Genomic DNA, 18053 nt, shown 5'->3' on the forward strand with positions numbered 1-18053 from the left:
AACACAATGTCAGTAACATTTCACATTTACCTGCAGCTTCACCTCATTTACAGCTATCTCACTTAAACATACACATGACATTCACTGCGATGTGTTTTACCTTATATTACAAATTCACAACACCTAAGATTTACCATTACTTACTTTACAATTAACAGAGTTATAACCGGTGATATGGCTAAAGCTAAAGCTAGCTATAGCAATTTCTTCTTTACTTACCTTGGTGATTGAAACCCTTTGTGGAAGAATTTATATCCCTTGTCCAATTTGTTCCCTTTAGTGGATGTATCTCCACTCTCTTCACCACTTAGTCGAAGATAGTCGAAAACACTCTAGCTGCCATTTCTCCATCAACAAAGCTTACACCGGAACTGGGTTTACGCTTCCTTGACGTGTTCCCGTTTTTTGTGTTAAATGGTCTATTAGGGGCCATTTACACAACACCGCTTTGAACTAAACATTCCTTTACATGGCAGCTGTGTTTTGTGGAGCATGAAAATGCAAACTTTTGAAAACTGGTTTCAAAGTGCAAGTGTTTGAAAACGATACTGTTACTGTAACTACTAAAACACGAATTTGTTGTTACTGGCCTGGCAGCAGAATACAGTAATTTTGGATGCGTTCACACTTGTCATGTTTGGTTAGATTAAAACGAACCCTGGTGCGATTGCTCGGTTAGTGCGGTTCATTTGAACATACATTCACCTAAAGGATTATTAGGAACACCTGTTCAATTTCCCATTAATGCAATTATCTAATCAACCAATCACATGGCAGTTGCTTCAATGTATTTAGGGGTGTGGTCCTGGTCAAGACAATCTCCTGAACTCCAAACTGAATGTCAGAATGGGAAAGAAAGGTGATTTAAGCAATTTTGAGCGTGGCATGGTTGTTGGTGCCAGACGGGCCGGTCTGAGTATTTCACAATCTGCTCAGTTACTGGGATTTTCACACACAACCTTGAGGCGGATGGGCTACAACAGCAGAAGACCCCACCGGGTACCACTCATCTCCACTACAAATAGGAAAAAGAGGCTACAATTTGCACAAGCTCACCAAAATTGGACAGTTGAAGACTGGAAAAATGTTGCCTGGTCTGATGAGTCTCGATTTCTGTTGAGACATTCAGATGGTAGAGTCAGAATTTGGCGTAAACAGAATGAGAACATGGATCCATCATGCCTTGTTACCACTGTGCAGGCTGGTGGTGGTGGTGTAATGGTGTGGGGGATGTTTTCTTGGCACACTTTAGGCCCCTTAGTGCCATTTGGGCATCGTTTAAATGCCACGGCCTACCTGAGCATTGTTTCTGACCATGTCCATCCCTTTATGACCACCATGTCCCCATCCTCTGATGGCTACTTCCAGCAGGATAATGCACCGTCACAAAGCTCCAATCATTTCAAATTGGTTTCTTGAACATGACAATGAGTTCACTGAACTAAAATGGCCGCCACAGTCACCAGATCTCAACCCAATAGAGCATCTTTGGGATGTGGTGGAACGGGAGCTTCGTGCCCTGGATGTGCATCCCACAAATCTCCATCAACTGCAAGATGCTCTCCTATCAATATGGGCCAACCTTTCTAAAGAATGCTTTCAGCACCTTGTTGAATCAATGCCACGTAGAATTAAGGCAGTTCTGAAGGCGAAAGGGGGTCAAACACAGTATTAGTATGTGTTCCTAATAATCCTTTAGGTGGGTGTACGCCGTAAAAGCCGACCAATCAGCTTGTGACCGTATCCCTATGCCTTTGGTTTGGTAACTTTAGGTTCGCTGTTAAAAATGCCAGTGTGAACGCTAAGTGGACCAGGACTATATGTTTTGTTTTTGTTTTTTGGTCCGGACCAAACAAACCGAACTACAAGTGTTAACACATCCTTAATTGTGTACACGGATCCGTGTGAATGGGATCCTTTTGGTGTTGTCTGTAAAAACACACAAGAAAAACGCTTCAGTTTTTACATAGTTGTCGTGTAAACGTGCCCTTAGAATCGAATCGCGTGTTCGTGAATTGGATTCGAACCGGAAAGTATGGATAGCAGCCCTACATCACCCAGCAGAAAATGTAAATAATCTTCTTTTAAAAGACACTTCAGCAGTTATTTAAAACTGTAGTTCCCTTATGAAAATTAACCATGGTTTTACTGCAAAAAAAAAACAAATATAGTAAAACCATGGTAACCACAAATAAAACCATGGTTATTATAGTTAAACCATGGTAACCACGAATTAACCATGGTTTTGCTACACTAACCATAGTTTAACTATGGAAGTTGTGGTAAAACTGTGGTTGTACAAATGGTAAATATATACAAATGGCCTAATAAAATTTCTCAATAAACATGGTTACTACACTTTTACTATGGTAAAACCATGGTTAATTTACATAGGTCTACTGCATTGTGTATTCTCTCTATAGAACTAGTACAATTTTGCAGACCACAACAATATAGGCTATTTTCACGTTATTGCACGGAGGCTGTGACTAAAGTGATTTGATTTGGTAATGGGAAAAACTTTTTTTAAATCTAAAAACTATCCATTCATGAATAGGCTTGTTATCCTTTTTCTTTTCACTGTTCGAATACGATATGCGATCTATACCATCTCAAACACGTCGTGTGAACATGAATTCTTGACACCCAAATTATGATATTATGAACGTATGAACATGCACAACATCATCATGTTGTCACAGAGAGGGGGGTCTCCATGGTAACGCGCCATGAGGAGGCTGCAGTCCCTGAGGAAGAGAGCGCGCGCGTGTGTGGATCGGGTCATGTGGTCTCACAAGATGGCGACTTCAGTGCTGGGATGCGAGGAGTGAATCAGAGCCACAGACCTGCAGCAAACACACAACACACACATCTCTCCTCATCACACCGCACGTGCAGTCCCCGGTGCCCGGTGTTCAGTCGGTGGGAATCAAAGTTTAGCTCGGCTTGTGCAGGATTCCTACATTGGACAATTCAGCAAAATCTTTCGCCTTCAGAAGAATATAGTCATATAATCAGACTCATTCCTTATGGAATAACTGCGGATGTGAGGATATAAGGCAGATTTTGTGTGTGTTGTTCGACCCTTTTGTCCATCTGGATCTCTGACTGCAATGGCCATCCATGTGTTCGGTGAGTCGATCACATTTCATTGCTTTTATTGCAAGTTTGCATGACAACAGATCGCTGTGTGTAATGTGTGTGAAGGCAAACACACACACACACATTTGACAGAGATCTCTCCAGTCCCTTTGGGCTCGCGATATTAACACTTCATAACATGATTTATTGATTTATATGATTTATCATTTCAGCAGTGGAAAGAAACACTAGTCACTCTGACCATCAGTATTAGTGTAAGACACACAATGAGATCATGTGGTCAAAATAAGTTTGGCTTCATCCTGCAGTCTGTCATTGTTCTGGTGTTATTTAAGGAGGTCAGGTTATTCTTCTCTTTTGTTCGTCTTCATCGTCAGTATTTGCTTTGTTGAAGTAGTCACACTATCTATCGACCTTATATAGCAACAGGTAAATTGAACCAGAACGGAGACACACACATGTTGACATGTTCTGTGACTCCATTTTAAATATGTAATATGTGGCTCATATTAAATATATGACTAATTACATTTCATAAAAAATTATTTGTCACATAGCAGGACCATTTCAAATGATCAAAAGGTGAATCAAATGAATGAGAAGCCATTTAAATGCACACTTGATTGCAATTTTAACCTAAAACAAGCTCTTGGACATGTTATATATCAAATATATATCAGCATATGGCCTCAAACACTTGTTGACGTCATGGTGAAGAAATGTGTGCGCTCTTATCTTTGGATGAGGAAACATCCATCCTTTTTCTATTAATATGTAATGCTGAATCATACACGCAGATTATCAGGTCTAGTGTGCGAGTGTTAGAAGATGATATGATGTTAAAGGCACAATATGTAAGATTTTTGGATTAAAATAACCAAAAACCACTGGAACAATGTTGTATATTTTGTTGACTTGTGTACATTATCCCAAATGTTTCCGAGAATGTTTAAATTAAAGCAATTTTTACCAGGACACAGACCCTGCGTGGCCTTTCAATGACATCATACCCCGTTATCCTCGATTTCTGGTTTTATTTTGTAGAAACCATGGAAACACCAAAGACTCTTTAATATATGATGTGTTTTATTAGACAGGTGAGCAACTTTTTGGATCATTCATGGACAGAAAACGAATGATTGTTCTCCAGCTCAACACAGTTAGTCTTATTGTGTAAATCTCGTGGTCTTGATTGTACCATGTTTTACCATATCGATCTCTCACTGCAGTGTGAACAAGTGTCTCATAGCAGCCGCCGAGCGAACGCTCAGAGTAGCATTAAAACCTAACTTTCAACACACTCAAATGTGTGTGATATGATAAAACAGCGCTGCGTTACCACACATACACATGAGCAGAAGAAGAGGAAGAGGCATCTGTGGCTGGCACAATAAAAGCGTCATCAAGCTACATCTTTGTTTTGAAATAAGTGACCTCTAAAATTTGGGTAAACATACCCATTAAGCTCAAGTACCCATAAGCACACTACTCTCTTTGAGCTCAGATTATAAAAAGAAAATAATAATGATGTCTTAACCCATGGGTCTTCAACCGGGGGTCCGCAGCGGTACTGCAAGGGGTCCACCAATTAATATTTGATCACAAATAATTTTTTTCAAAAAAAATATAATATGGGGAAATGGTCAAGTTAAAATATAAGCACCCTGAAACGAAAGCAGAGCACCCTCTGCTGATTCTGTAATAGTATAATATTACTGGCGAAACAGATTTGGCAAACATCGCGTTTGAGTTTGCGCTCTGGAGAACCTGAAATGTTCCATTCACAGCAGGTTTTGCAGCGCTGAGAAATGTAGCCAATCATAGACATGCTTGATGGTCTCTGGAACGCAATGGCCAATCAGAGGTGTTTAAGTTAGAATCCTCCCCGCTCAAAACGGCAGAGTTTTTATTCAGTGCCGAGTTCTGCTCGATATCGTGAATTTTCTCTTTAAAGGGATAGTTCACCCAAAAACGAAATTATGTTTATCTGCTTACCCCCAGTGCATCTAAGATGTAGGTGTCTTTGTTTCTTCAGTAGAACACAAATGAAGATTTTTAACTCCAACGGTTGCAGTGTGATAGTCGTATAATGCATGTCGATGGGGATATTTTAGAGTATGAAACACACAGACATACAAATCCACATTAAACCATGCGGCTCGTGGCGACACATTGATGTCTTAAGACACGGAACGATCGGTTTCTGCGAGGAACCAAACAATATTTGTTATTTTTTTACCTCTTATCAGACGAATGTCATCTAGTATTCCCAGCACCATAACTTCTGGCGAATAAGGTCAAAATACAGGCGCGATTAAAGATATATATACGTAGATGCCTCATTCGACCGATCCGCGCAGGCACTAATGATATATATCTATGATCGCCCCGGTATTTTGCATGTATTTTGACCTTATTGGCCGGAAGTGATGGTGTGGGGACGGCTGATGCAGAGCCATAGAAAAAAATGAAATAAATGTTGAAATATGGATATTTTTCTTACACAAACGCGTTGATTCGCTTCAGAAGGCCTTTATTAACACCCCAGAGCCGGGTGGAGCTCGTTATTCGACGGACAGATGCATTTTTTATGGACTTCAAAAACAGAGCAACAATTACTGCCATTATAAAGCTTGGATTAGCCTGGACTTTTGTAATATAACTCAGATTGTATTCGTCTGAAAGAAGAATGTCATACACACCTCGGATGACTTTGAGGGAGAGTAAATCATGGGCTAATTTAAATTTTTGGGTGAACTATCCCTTTAAGACGATGTAAGCAAGAAATTCATCATTCAGTGCAGACAACTTTACTGATTTTGATGGAACGCTGTGAGATCGCGAACTGAGATGAGTGACAGCTTAATTGTGATTAAGTGAGCGCTCTTTTTGAGGCTATATAGCTATAATCCATTGAATAAAAAAGTATTGTTTTTAGTCTACCTATAGACGAAAATGTGTGATTCGTGATTATGCAGTAATCATAAATTGAAATTGCGGAAAAAAAAGTTTAGTAAACTTGAAACTAAAGTTTAAGTTAATGTTTGATTGCCCATCTGACAGTAAAATTAAAATGTGAATTTTTAATAAACTAAGGTTCAGGTAAATGTTTAATTGTCCATCTGATTAGTAAAATAAATGTATGACTCTGCAAATCAATTAAAATAATTTACAACAAATGCAAACAACTAATGAATTGTGATTTTTATCGCAGCATGCTGTTTATGATGCATCAATCTCAATTTTAACAATGAAAAGTTAACCCTTTAGGCGCCAGAGGTTTTTTCCTAAAACATTCGATTTTGACATCTTAAATTCAAAAGGCTGTATCTTAAAAGTGATAAGATAGAGACTTTCTGTAAATTAGAGAAATATTAAGGATGACCCAAAGTTTATGTAGGGATTCCATTTTCCCATCTAATTTGCATATTATGACATCATATGGTGGTGGCCATCGTGGATTTTAGAATTTTCATATCACATATTTAAATGATAAAATGCAGCACTTCTTTGCCCCCAAAATATCCCTCACCTTCTGTATGCTATATTGCACAATACTGAATTACTACATACAGTAGGCACTCTGATTCCATGTATGGGGCACATGTCTATTATTCATATGACACACAAACACAAGTAGACAAGACCTGTTTAGTTCAAAAGATCACTCGCCACGGCAAGGCAGAGATCATGAGTGAGATGACGAGACAAGACGCTAGCTTAGGGCTGCTCGATTATGGAAAAAATCATAATCACGATTATTTTGGTCAATATTGAAATCACGATTATGTAACACGATTATTTCACATGACTTTGGGAATGTGTTGTATTTATTAAAAATATACCTTTCAACAATTCAATTGAAATTGTAACATTTGTTGTACTTTTTGAACTATTAAAATAAATAATATAACATATATTCGAATCAAAGTATAAAAGTATTCACGTAAAAATGATAACCACAAATAAATAAGATCAACAATATGGTTCGGCTATGCTTTTCATGTACGTCTAACATTAGTTTTCAGGTACAGAAATGTATCAAGTGTAAAATAACATTGCATATTTGAGTGCATAAATTAAAGATTAATCCTATTAAACTTACAAAAGCTATTCAATCAAGAGCGGTGAGTGATGTCCTTGTCTTTTGTTGTTTGACATTAAACAGACAGCAGTAAAGGATACTGCCCCTTTAAGACCTCGCGTCTTCTTTATCGACTGTATAAAGTTCACTTAAGGCATATACAGACTATGTCTGCTAAGATACTCATCAAGATGGACATGTTGACATACGTTTTGTGTGAGTTTGTCCGTTTAAGAGCAAGACTTGAAAGAGAACTCAATATTTGCGCGCTGAGAGACGTGTGCGCGCTCTCGGATGAGCGCACAGAGACACATTTTCTCACAGCGCGCGCGGCTTCTCATTCTAAACCTAAACCCTAAAGCACTAAACCCGGGTGATGACGGTGAAAACGACTGGTCATATTCGAAAATATGGCAGCACTCGCAATCTCGCATGCATTGAACAAAGTTTACAAAGAGAGAATTATTTGAAAAATATGAAGGAAAAAAAGGACGTTTACACGGCACCCCTGCTCTCGTCAGTTTTTGTTTCTTTATTAGATTGTCATAGGTCACTCTGTTTAATTTTCAAGTGGTTAAACAAATTCGTGGTGTTCCCTTGCGTTGCAGCCACTACCATGTAGCAAATCTTAGCATGTTTCTGCTCGTCGTCTGATTCCTCGAAGCCAAACTGTTCCCAGACAACGGAGTTGGTTTTGCCTTTTTTGCTCACCAAACGCTGCTGTAACTGCCCTCCTTCTGCCATCTTTACTCGCGCCGAGTTTTTAAATTCCAGCGGATGATATGCACACGAGACTCACGAACTGAGAGAGATTTGTGGGTTCGGGAGGGGCGGATGTGCGCGTGCGCGTTTTCATTCAGAACGCAAGGCAAAAGAATCGTTTTTTCTCGATTGTACTATTTTGGTGATCGTTGGGAGGCAAAATCGAAATCGAAATCGAAATTCGATTAATTGCACTGCCCTACGCTAGCTCTGCGTTTGTTCGCACTGATTCAATGCGCTCTTGCTCGAAGATTTTGTATAGAAGCATGACGTTTTTTTGAGTCGGGGATGAAGTATGACATGTCTGCCATCTAGTGGAGGGGAGGTCGAACGAAATTTGACACCCTATTTGACGAAATCGGACGTTTTATTCAGTGCCGCATCTTGTCGAGTAAACTCGACCGTGGCGCCTAGAGGGTTAAATACAGTCATGCGTGCAGCAACAATAATGTTCTGATCTACTGTCTTAACATAATATAATTTATTCTTAATCATAATATAGTTAGTTTCTATTAATATTGAAGAAGGCTATATGCTTAATATTTGACACATTTTGTTTCGAGGGTCCATGCTCCATGTCTCCATCGTCTAAGGGGTCCTTGCCCCGAAAAATATTTGAAGACCCCTGTCTTAACCAATTAATGTGTTTGTTACTACCTCCTGTAATTAAGCTCATCCACGCCGAACGTCTATGTAAATACTTCATAAACAGACTTTAAATATTAAAGGTAGAGTAGGTAAGATTTGGTTAAAAAACTTTTTTCCAAATTTTTTTAAACTTTCTTTATATATCAATACATAATTAAAATGTAAGTACTCTGAAAAAGAAAGTATAAAAATTGAGTGTCTGTAGACCTCTCACGACTGTTTTAAAGACAGCTCATTATTTCCATTCACTCCACCTTCTCCCTTCTGGGCTCTTTCCAAAGCCACGCCCACAAAACACATGAACTCGCCACGCCCACAAAACACATGAACTCCTACACCGACCGCGATCAGCTCAGCTGAAAGACGCATTATTAACCTGAGGCGAGCGGAGAAGTGCATGTCAGAATCACATGTAATAAAAAATCTTAAAAATTAAACAAATAAGATGTCTTTTAGTACTCACTATCAAGCTAGAATAACTATACTGGTAAAGTTTGAAATACACACACAACACAGTGTCTACGACACACACAGATACAAGATAAAAACATCAGTAAACATTTGTAGAGTATATAAAAACAAACCAAGGGCCGAAATAAACGTGCAGGTAAAGTTCCCGGTGAACATGGTAAAAGAGTTTAGACAGAGGGTAGAAGCTAAAGCTAACTTAGTTCTAAAGAAAGTTCCTGGATGCGGTGTACCAGCTTTTACACATGCATTTTGTTATCTAAAGTTACATTTTGCGAAATTCAACACGACAGCAATCAACTTGAGCTAAGCATATTGAGTATTTATCATCTCTACTAATGGCTCGCTAAGTTTATAACATTGTAACTTTATGCTAAGTAATGTTATGTTAGCTATATTAGGCAGCTACGTGTGCTAGTGAGACATGCTTCATGAAAACATAAACCACAAAAATGTATAATCAAAATGAAAGATTACCTGTCCAGCAGAAATACAGCCTCTTGAACTCAAACGGGTGTGCCAGGGTTGCCAGGTTTTCACAACAAAATCTGCCCAATTGCTACTCAAAACTAGCCCAAAACAAGCCCAATCGTGTTTCTCCGGTAAAAATCGCGTTTGGGGGTAAAATATGTGTCTTTTTGGTAGGGCTGCCTGCTAAAATTCGCAAATCCCGGGGCAAAATATCACATAATTGGGGTCGCTTCAACCCGCGGGCATGAAAAACAGCCGCGGCAACAGTGTGGAAGTTGCCCGACTCGGCAACACTGGGGCATGTGGGCAGATCCTGGAGCAAAAGCGGCGGTAGCCATGGTAACGAGAGAGAGTAATGAACAAAACTAATGAGCGGTGTTTATTGCAGATTAAAAAGTCTAGAGACACTCGATTTTTATACTCTCTTTTTCAGAGTACTTACATTTTAATTATGTATTGACATATAAAGAAAGTTTAAACAAATTTGGACAAAAGTGTTTTAGATCATTCTTACCTACCCCACCTTTAACTGATGGTTGTCACTTCAAGTTAATCTTTATAACATTTTTCTAAAAAACATGTTGTGAGCTTAATGGCAACAGGGGTGTAAGGGTACAAAAATGTCCCCATTAAGCACAGCCAGACTTTTTGCATTTAATAATGTATATCTTAATTTAAATGCTTTTCTCTATTAAAATTAAATGAAATAATATTGTGTGAGAGATTATTTTATTTTAACATCTTGTACTAAAAAACAAATACCCTGTGCAGTGTGCACTAAAATGTCTCAATGTAGATTCTGTTGAGCTTAATAGGCAGGTTTCGTTTACCCTACATATTCTCTTCTCCATCACTGAATCTCATGCACTACAGACTGGAATGTATTCAAATGCTTAGCTTGGAAGTGCCCTTTGTGATTAACATAATAGAGAGGTGTTTTTTTCTTCTATTTTGGATGTTTCTGTGAAAGGAAGAGGAAGCTGTCAGAGGGTCTTTCCTTGGAGAGAGTGAGAGTGAGTTATAATGAGCAGCAGGAGCGGGGCCAGTTCTTCAGTAGTGATGTGACGGGCCTCTCTCTCTCTCTCTCTCTCTCTCTCTCTCTCTCTCTCTCTCTCTCTCTCTCTCTCTCTCTCTCTCTCTCTCTCTCTCTCTCTCTCTCTCTCTCTCTCTCTCTCTCTCTCTATCTCTCTATCTCTATATCTCTATATCTCTATATCTCTATATCTCTATATCTCTCTATCTCTCTATCTCTATCTCTATCTCTCTATCTCTCTATATCTCTCTATATCTCTCTCTCTCTATCTCTCTATCTCTATATCTCTATATCTCTCTATATCTCTCTATCTCTCTATCTCTCTATCTCTCTATCTCTCTCTATCTCTCTATCTCTCTATCTCTCTATCTCTCTATCTCTCTATCTCTCTATCTCTCGCTCTCTCGCTCTCTCTCTCTCTCTCTCTCTCTCTCTCTCTCTCTCTCTCTCGCTCTCTCTCTCTCTCCTGCGCTCTATTGTTCATCAAGTGCTCACTGCAGGGTCTTTCCACACGGGTTTCCTGCTAGCATTCATTAATCTTACAATGAACACTTCTTGGAAACGTCTTCATGTCGGCTTGACAGCAAATTCATTCAGAAACGCCAACAAAATTGTATCCTGTGCAAAAATAAATTAGTTGTAATTAAAAAAAAGAAGTTTAATATTATAGCCAAAGAAGTCAGTAGAAAATACAGTAAAACTGTATTATTGTGAAATCTCTGATTACTTATTAATTTAAAAATTAATTTATTTTTTATCACCAAACATTTGAATGGAAGTGTATCACGGTTTGCATGTTAGTCACAATTATTAGAAATTACTGGAAATTCTCTTGAGTAAAATATCTCCGAAGTATATTCCCATTCATATTTACATTTTTAGCGCACCAGGGTGACTAGGAGCATGACATTGTCCAGCCACGACTTCCTGTTTCACAGGAGTATAAATATGAGGAAACAAAGGCCAAATTCCCTTAGTCATTCATCACAATGAGTACAACCACAGAATATGAATTCACAGAATTCTGATGAGCAGCAAAAGATAGTTGAGCTTCACAAAATAGAAAGTGTCTGTAGGAAAACAGCTAAGGATGAGTTGAGAAATCAACTTTCCCTTGGCTTTTGAGATATAAAAGGTCATGGTAATATAAGAACTGAAAACTTCCTCAACAGAAGAAGAGCAACGCCTGATTCTGCAGCCCCGCCCACCGATTACAGGCCTCCGTGGAGCTAAACCGGATCAAACTTCCAAGCAATAAACATGCTGTATAAGCTTCAATCAGATTCCAATATTATGAATGCATGGATGAACTTTATTTTTAATGAATATCCAGCTCACGTGGGGAAGACATTGCGCGTTTGTTCCTTAATTTCACCGCGGATTAGTTTGTAAACAAGAGACTGGATCTGCAGACAGGATGAGATTACATGAATGAATGAAGCAACACACTAATGTTTTTTGTAAAAAATGTTTTTTATATGTGATAATATTGCATTGTTACAGATCGTTTGATATCTATTGATTATGTGTACGCGTCTAACTGAACATTAGCACACCGTCACAGGCTGGAGAATCCTTTATTTGTGTTTTTTTTTGGTTCATTGTGATTCGGGATCAGACTCGGACATGTATGGGCTAGGGCTTGCAAAGTCCAATGTCCCGGGGCTATGTGTTTTCCAGACGGACAACCAAAACATAGCCCGTCGGCAGGCCGGTGATATCTTAAATGGTGAAATAACATTCCTTTCTTGATGTGCGTTCACTCTCTTGACTTGATATTTGAGGGAAAAATACAATCGCGGAAGTTTTGATCATGCATGCAGTCTGCAACGTACTTGGTGTGTGATGCACGCTTTGCGCTTATATCCACTGATCGGGTGGGCCAAGTAATAAAAAAGATAACATTCCAATTATTCGCGGGTGGATGAGAGATAAATCATTGTGTTTGTTTGATAAAGATAGTTTGCGAGCCCTGTGGGCGAATCATTCCGGTTGAGAGAGCCTCAAAACCAAGGCATAAAATAGTAGGGCTGTAATCTCCCAGTCGATTAGTCGATTATTAGTTGATACGTTCTGGCTCGACCAAAATTCTGATTGGTCGATTTTTTGCCGCGTTCATTTCATTAGTTTTGCTGCGTTCATTTAATCAGTTTTGCCGCGCTGCGTTCATTTCATCAGGTGGAAAGCACTAATTGCTAATGGGGGTGTTTTCAGAGCAACCCTGTTTCACAGGTATCAGTCTGCCTTCAGAACACCCCCATTGTTTCCACTTATTTTGGATTAGCCCAACCAACTGGAGAAGAGAGACAGATTGAAGAAGGCTAGTTTTCTTGTATATTATTTATTTAATTGTGAGAGCGTTTTCTTTGCTCTTGATCTGGCTTGTTTAATAAAAATTCCTTTTTTATTAAAGTGGACATGCCTTTTGTGTTTAAGAGTAAAAGCTTTAAGTTAATAGTCTATTCGTGTCTCAGCCGCGAAGCTGAGCTCAGCTGATCCTGTTCGAGCTGCACAGAGCGGCTGAAATGATAATGTCTGTCAGTTATTATAATACATATGACAAAAACAATTGTCTAAATTATGTTGCATATTCCTCAAAAGTTCTTGTGATGATATCTAGTTAACATAGTACTATATTCTCGGAAGTCATAGGCTATGATATTGCGCAGGTGCACGTGAAGCAACGCTGTCAGAGCCGTCAGACTCATTTCAGTGCAAAATAATCAGCTCAAAAACGATTTAATATTCTGCAAATAGCCTACTAGTTTTTTATGTTTATTTATAATTAATTGAGGCAGACAACAAGGCTACCAAGTACTGCGCACAGTGCGCAGCTTATTCATTTAACGTTTTTTTTCCTAACGTCATTTTAGTCGATTTTTAGTCGAAAATTTCAGGACTTCAGTCGACCAAGATTTTCTTTGGTTGATTACAGCCCTATAAAATAGCCTATTACTTATTCATTATGATGTTTATGAATGGAAAAACCACGCAAACGTCATAAGTTGACATCAGACAACAGTATAGATGTTTTTTAAAAAGCCAGTTCATGACCCCTTTAAAAATGTCCTGCTCTTCCAAGCTTTATAATGGCAGTGACTTGTTGGGACGTGTTTGAAGTCCATAAAAGTGCATCTATCCATCATATAACTGCTCCACACGACAGAGCAGTCCATGTTCAGAAATATGCGAGAATGCGCTTCCCGCACACACAAGTCAAGTCAAGTCAGCTTTATTTCTATAGCGCTTTTCACAACACCGATGCTTCATAGCAGTGATGATAGGATTTGAATTTTGTTTTAGATGAAAAGCTAAAGTACGTTTGTGATTGATTCATTTCTGTTGTAAAAACTGATTTCAAAATAAAAAAACCTATATAAATATATATATATTGCACAAAATAAAAACAATAATGTAAATATTATTATTATAAGTGTGAATCAAAAAATTAAAAGCACATTTAAAAAAAAAAAAGTCATGTCATGTGTTTTGGTCATAATTTAGACTTTTAAGTCATAATTTTGACTTTAAATCCAAAATGTACATTTTTTTAAATCCTAATTTCAGCTGTTCATCTCACATTGACTTAGCATGTCATACACAGCTCACTGCGCACGTGTGTGTGTGTGTGTGTGTGTGTGTGTGTGTGTGTGTGTGTGAGCGAGAGTGATGCGCTGTTTGTGATTGTCACGCATACAGTGTGAAAGAAATATTTAAAATGATTTTTATTTCCCTTATTATAAGCGTGGAGCTCGCGGTAAAAATTTAGCACAGTATGAGCTGAAATTCAGTTCCTGATAATATCGATACAATATCATCACACAAAATATCGCAATACTATGCTGAATAATTTTTTTTTATCCCCCATCCCTAGTGTATATATATATGTACACTGCCGTTCAAAAGTTTGGGATCTGTAAGATTTATGTTTTTAAAAGAAGCAGTTTTCTATGTGATTATATTGTAAAATGTAATTTATTCCTGTCATCAAATCTGTATGTTCATCTTCAGCGTCACATGATCCTCCAGAAATCACTCAAATATGATGATTTACTGCTCAAGAAACATTTCTGATTATTATCAATGTTGAAAACAGTTCATATTTCTGTGGAAACTGATACATTTATTTTTTATATAGAATCTTTTGTAACATTTAACACTACTGTTCAAAATAATGGGGTCAGTGAGATTTTTTTTTATTTAAAACAAATATTATTTTCTTCATCAAGGATGCATTAAATTGATCAAAAGTGACAGTAAAGACATTTATAATGTTACAAATGATTATTTTTTAAAATAAATGTTCTTTTTAACTTTCTATTCATCAAAAAATCCTGAGAAATAAATTGTACACAAGCGTTTTCAACACATAATATCATAAATGTTTCTTGAGCATCAACTCATCGTATCAGAATGATGTGACACTGAAGACTAGAGTTATGATGCTGAAAATACAGATTTGAGCACAGGAATAAACTACATTTTACAATATATATTCAAATAGAAAACAGTTATTTTAAATTGTAATGAAATGCATATATATATATATAATATCAGCGATTTCATTGATTTGATTTTTGCACTAAATATAATGTAATATAATATAATTCCTCTGTGTCTTGCATTGCCAAATAAAATTAATAGATCAGTAATAAATAAAAGGTTTTAGTAAAACAATAATTGCATGAGATCAATCTTTAACAAAAGTAATATAAAAACTGCAAATCCTACTGTTGTCCAGCAGACGGCAGTCTCACACTATCAACACACACACACACACACACATGAAGTTTGCTTTGACTTACACACACACACACACACACACACACACACACACACACACACACACACACTCTCTTCTGTAGTGTCAGATCACTACATCGCTGTTTCCTTCTTGTTACAGTAGATGTGCAATGTGTTTCTAGCATTGAATTCCTCTAATAAAGATGGAAACATGAATTCTTCAAGCATTTCTTTTTAAAAGTGTCATTTTCATGCATTTGCACTTTGTTTAATTGAATAATGTCTCTTATTTCTCTCAGATAATGATGAGTACAGACCTCCCGTGTGGAAATCCTATTGTAAGTGTACTTTTAATAAAGCGACATCTAATTTCTTTGCAGTAACATTTCACAATTGAACATTATTCTTTCAACTGCATCACACAAGAAAAACAAGCCATGTGTAATATAGAAATATGCATTAAGATAGATATTTTTCTAAATACTTTATACATTACATAATTCATATATTGTATTGTAAGTAATGTGTATATTCCCCTTGTGGTGTTTGTTTGTAATAGTGTACCAGCTCCAGCAGGAGGCGCCGCATCCACGCAGAGTCACGTGCACGTCTGAGGTGAGTGAATATCAGCCAATGAACGGATATAAATGCAGTGTAATGGGTTTAAACGGGTGTATAAATGTAAGACTTTTAAGGATACAATGTCTCCAGAGTTTGAATTGGGTTTAGTGAGCCTCCAAGCGCCCCCTGGTGGACGACACATTCACGACTTGAGCTGTTTGCTCTGTAACAACCCTCACTTCATATAGTTTGTTGATGTTTCTGTGCATATGAAATGTTTTGGGATCAGCCGGAATATTAATTAGGTCACCCAATCTTGGTTGAATTACAAAAGCACGTGTTAATTGCACGCCGGTCTAGACTTGTGGTAACCTCCAGAGGCGAGATGCAGGATAAACACAGTAGATGAGAAGCTGCGCTGCTCCATTAGTCAGGCAGATCGCAGGGGCAGTAATTACAGAGCGAGGAGATGCTGCTGCTGCTGAATTATTCATCTTCTGGATCATGATAATCTTGTGTTTGTGGAAACAGCCTCCGGTCCGGTGCTGCGTTTAGAGACGGGCCAAACATTTAATCTCATTGCCCTGGCCCATCACAGTCTGCAGAACGGCTTCCTCACAGAGGGACATTAATGAGGAAATTACTGCGCTTTTGGTATTCATCAAATTAATGTTATTTAATTATTTGATATATCTATTTTTGTTTTTTAATTATTTAGTTTGATTAGGCCTGTACTGGAAAATGAAAATTCAGCCTATTTTAAGACTTTTATTTTTTAAATTTCACAAATGAAACCTTTATCCCCAGTAAAAATGACTGTAGCACAATTTTTTGTTTTCTTTGATTATTTAAATCAGCAGAAATGATACAAATACAGTGATGGTTTAAATATTTACAATTTAAATTGTATTTATATATATTTATTAGGGCTGTCAAAAGATTAATCGTGACTAATCGCATCCAAAATAAAAGTTTGTGTTTACATAATATACGTGTGTGTACTCTGTTATTTATTATTTATATATAAATACACACACATTCATGTATATATTTAAGAAATATTTGCATGTATATACATTTATATAATCTATAATATATATAAATATAAATGTTTTATATATAAAACTAATATTTGTTTCTTAAATATATACATGCTTGTGTGTGTATTTATATATAAATAATAATTAACAGAGTACACACACATATATTATGTAAACACAAACTTTTATTTTGGATGCGGTTAATCGCGATGAATCTTTTGACAGCCCTAATATTTATTAATTAATTCAGAGTTAAGTTAGGAAAAACACATTTCACCCCAAAATGAATTATTATTTTTACTTGTACGTATTTTATTTATTGCTTTGTGACATTTAGTTTTGCATTATAACAAATGCAGTGATAGAGTTTAAATACTATTCATTCAGAATTCAGTTCGATTATGCCTTTTTTCTTTTGAATTGTGATATTATTTTCAAATTAAACATTTATCCCCAGTAAAAAAACACTGCAGTACAATATTTTTATTTACATCATCATAAATTATAGGCAGCACAACAAATACCATGATGATTTAAATATTTACAATTTAAATTGTATTTATATATATTTATTTATTCATTCTCTCAGAATTCAGAATCAAGTTTGAAAAAAAGAGCACTACATTTCATCCCAAAAATAACTATAATTTTTACTTATTTTTTGCCTAAAGAAAGTTTATCAATTATAAAATGATTAATTATAGGCAACACAACAGATACAACAATGGTTCAAAACAGCGTCTTATTTATTTATTTATTGCATGGATGAAAAATAAAAAAAATGGTTAAAAATGGCTTAATTTTCTTTAATAAGAATGCAATTTCTTATTTCTTCATTTTAATTTTGCGATGTAATATGACCTGTATATGTCTTGACCCTTCTTTTTCTCTGCTCTTCTACTGTCTGGACTTTTTTCTTGATATTTGTGGCTTTTCTGTGTTTGCTTTAACCCCTTAAAGGGCCAGTTCACCCAAAAATGAAAATTCTGTCATTCACTCACCCTCATGTTGTTCCAAACCTGTTTGAGTTTCTTAGTTTTGCTGAACACAAAGGAAGATATCTGGAAGAATGTTTGTAACCAAGCAGATCTCGGCAGCCATTGACTAACATTAGTATTTTTTTCCCCACTATGGAAGTCAA

The 18053-nt window shown here is 36.9% G+C and overlaps 1 protein-coding gene across 1 annotated transcript in view; it reads left to right on the forward strand.

Moving 5' to 3' along the window:
* The first annotated feature begins 2773 nt into the window (after nt 1–2773).
* The window catches only part of chn1 (chimerin 1), a 95201-nt gene continuing 79921 nt past the window's right edge, over nt 2774–18053 (forward strand). The window contains exons 1-3 of the mRNA XM_079822455.1: nt 2774–3132; nt 15611–15649; nt 15871–15926. Coding sequence (XP_079678581.1) covers nt 3114–3132; nt 15611–15649; nt 15871–15926 — 114 coding nt within the window. The 5' untranslated portion in view covers nt 2774–3113. The remainder of the gene's footprint in view (nt 3133–15610; nt 15650–15870; nt 15927–18053) is intronic.

The sequence above is a fragment of the Gobio gobio genome (assembly GCF_949357685.1).
Source record: "Gobio gobio genome assembly, chromosome: 7".
Lineage (NCBI taxonomy): Eukaryota > Metazoa > Chordata > Actinopteri > Cypriniformes > Gobionidae > Gobio > Gobio gobio.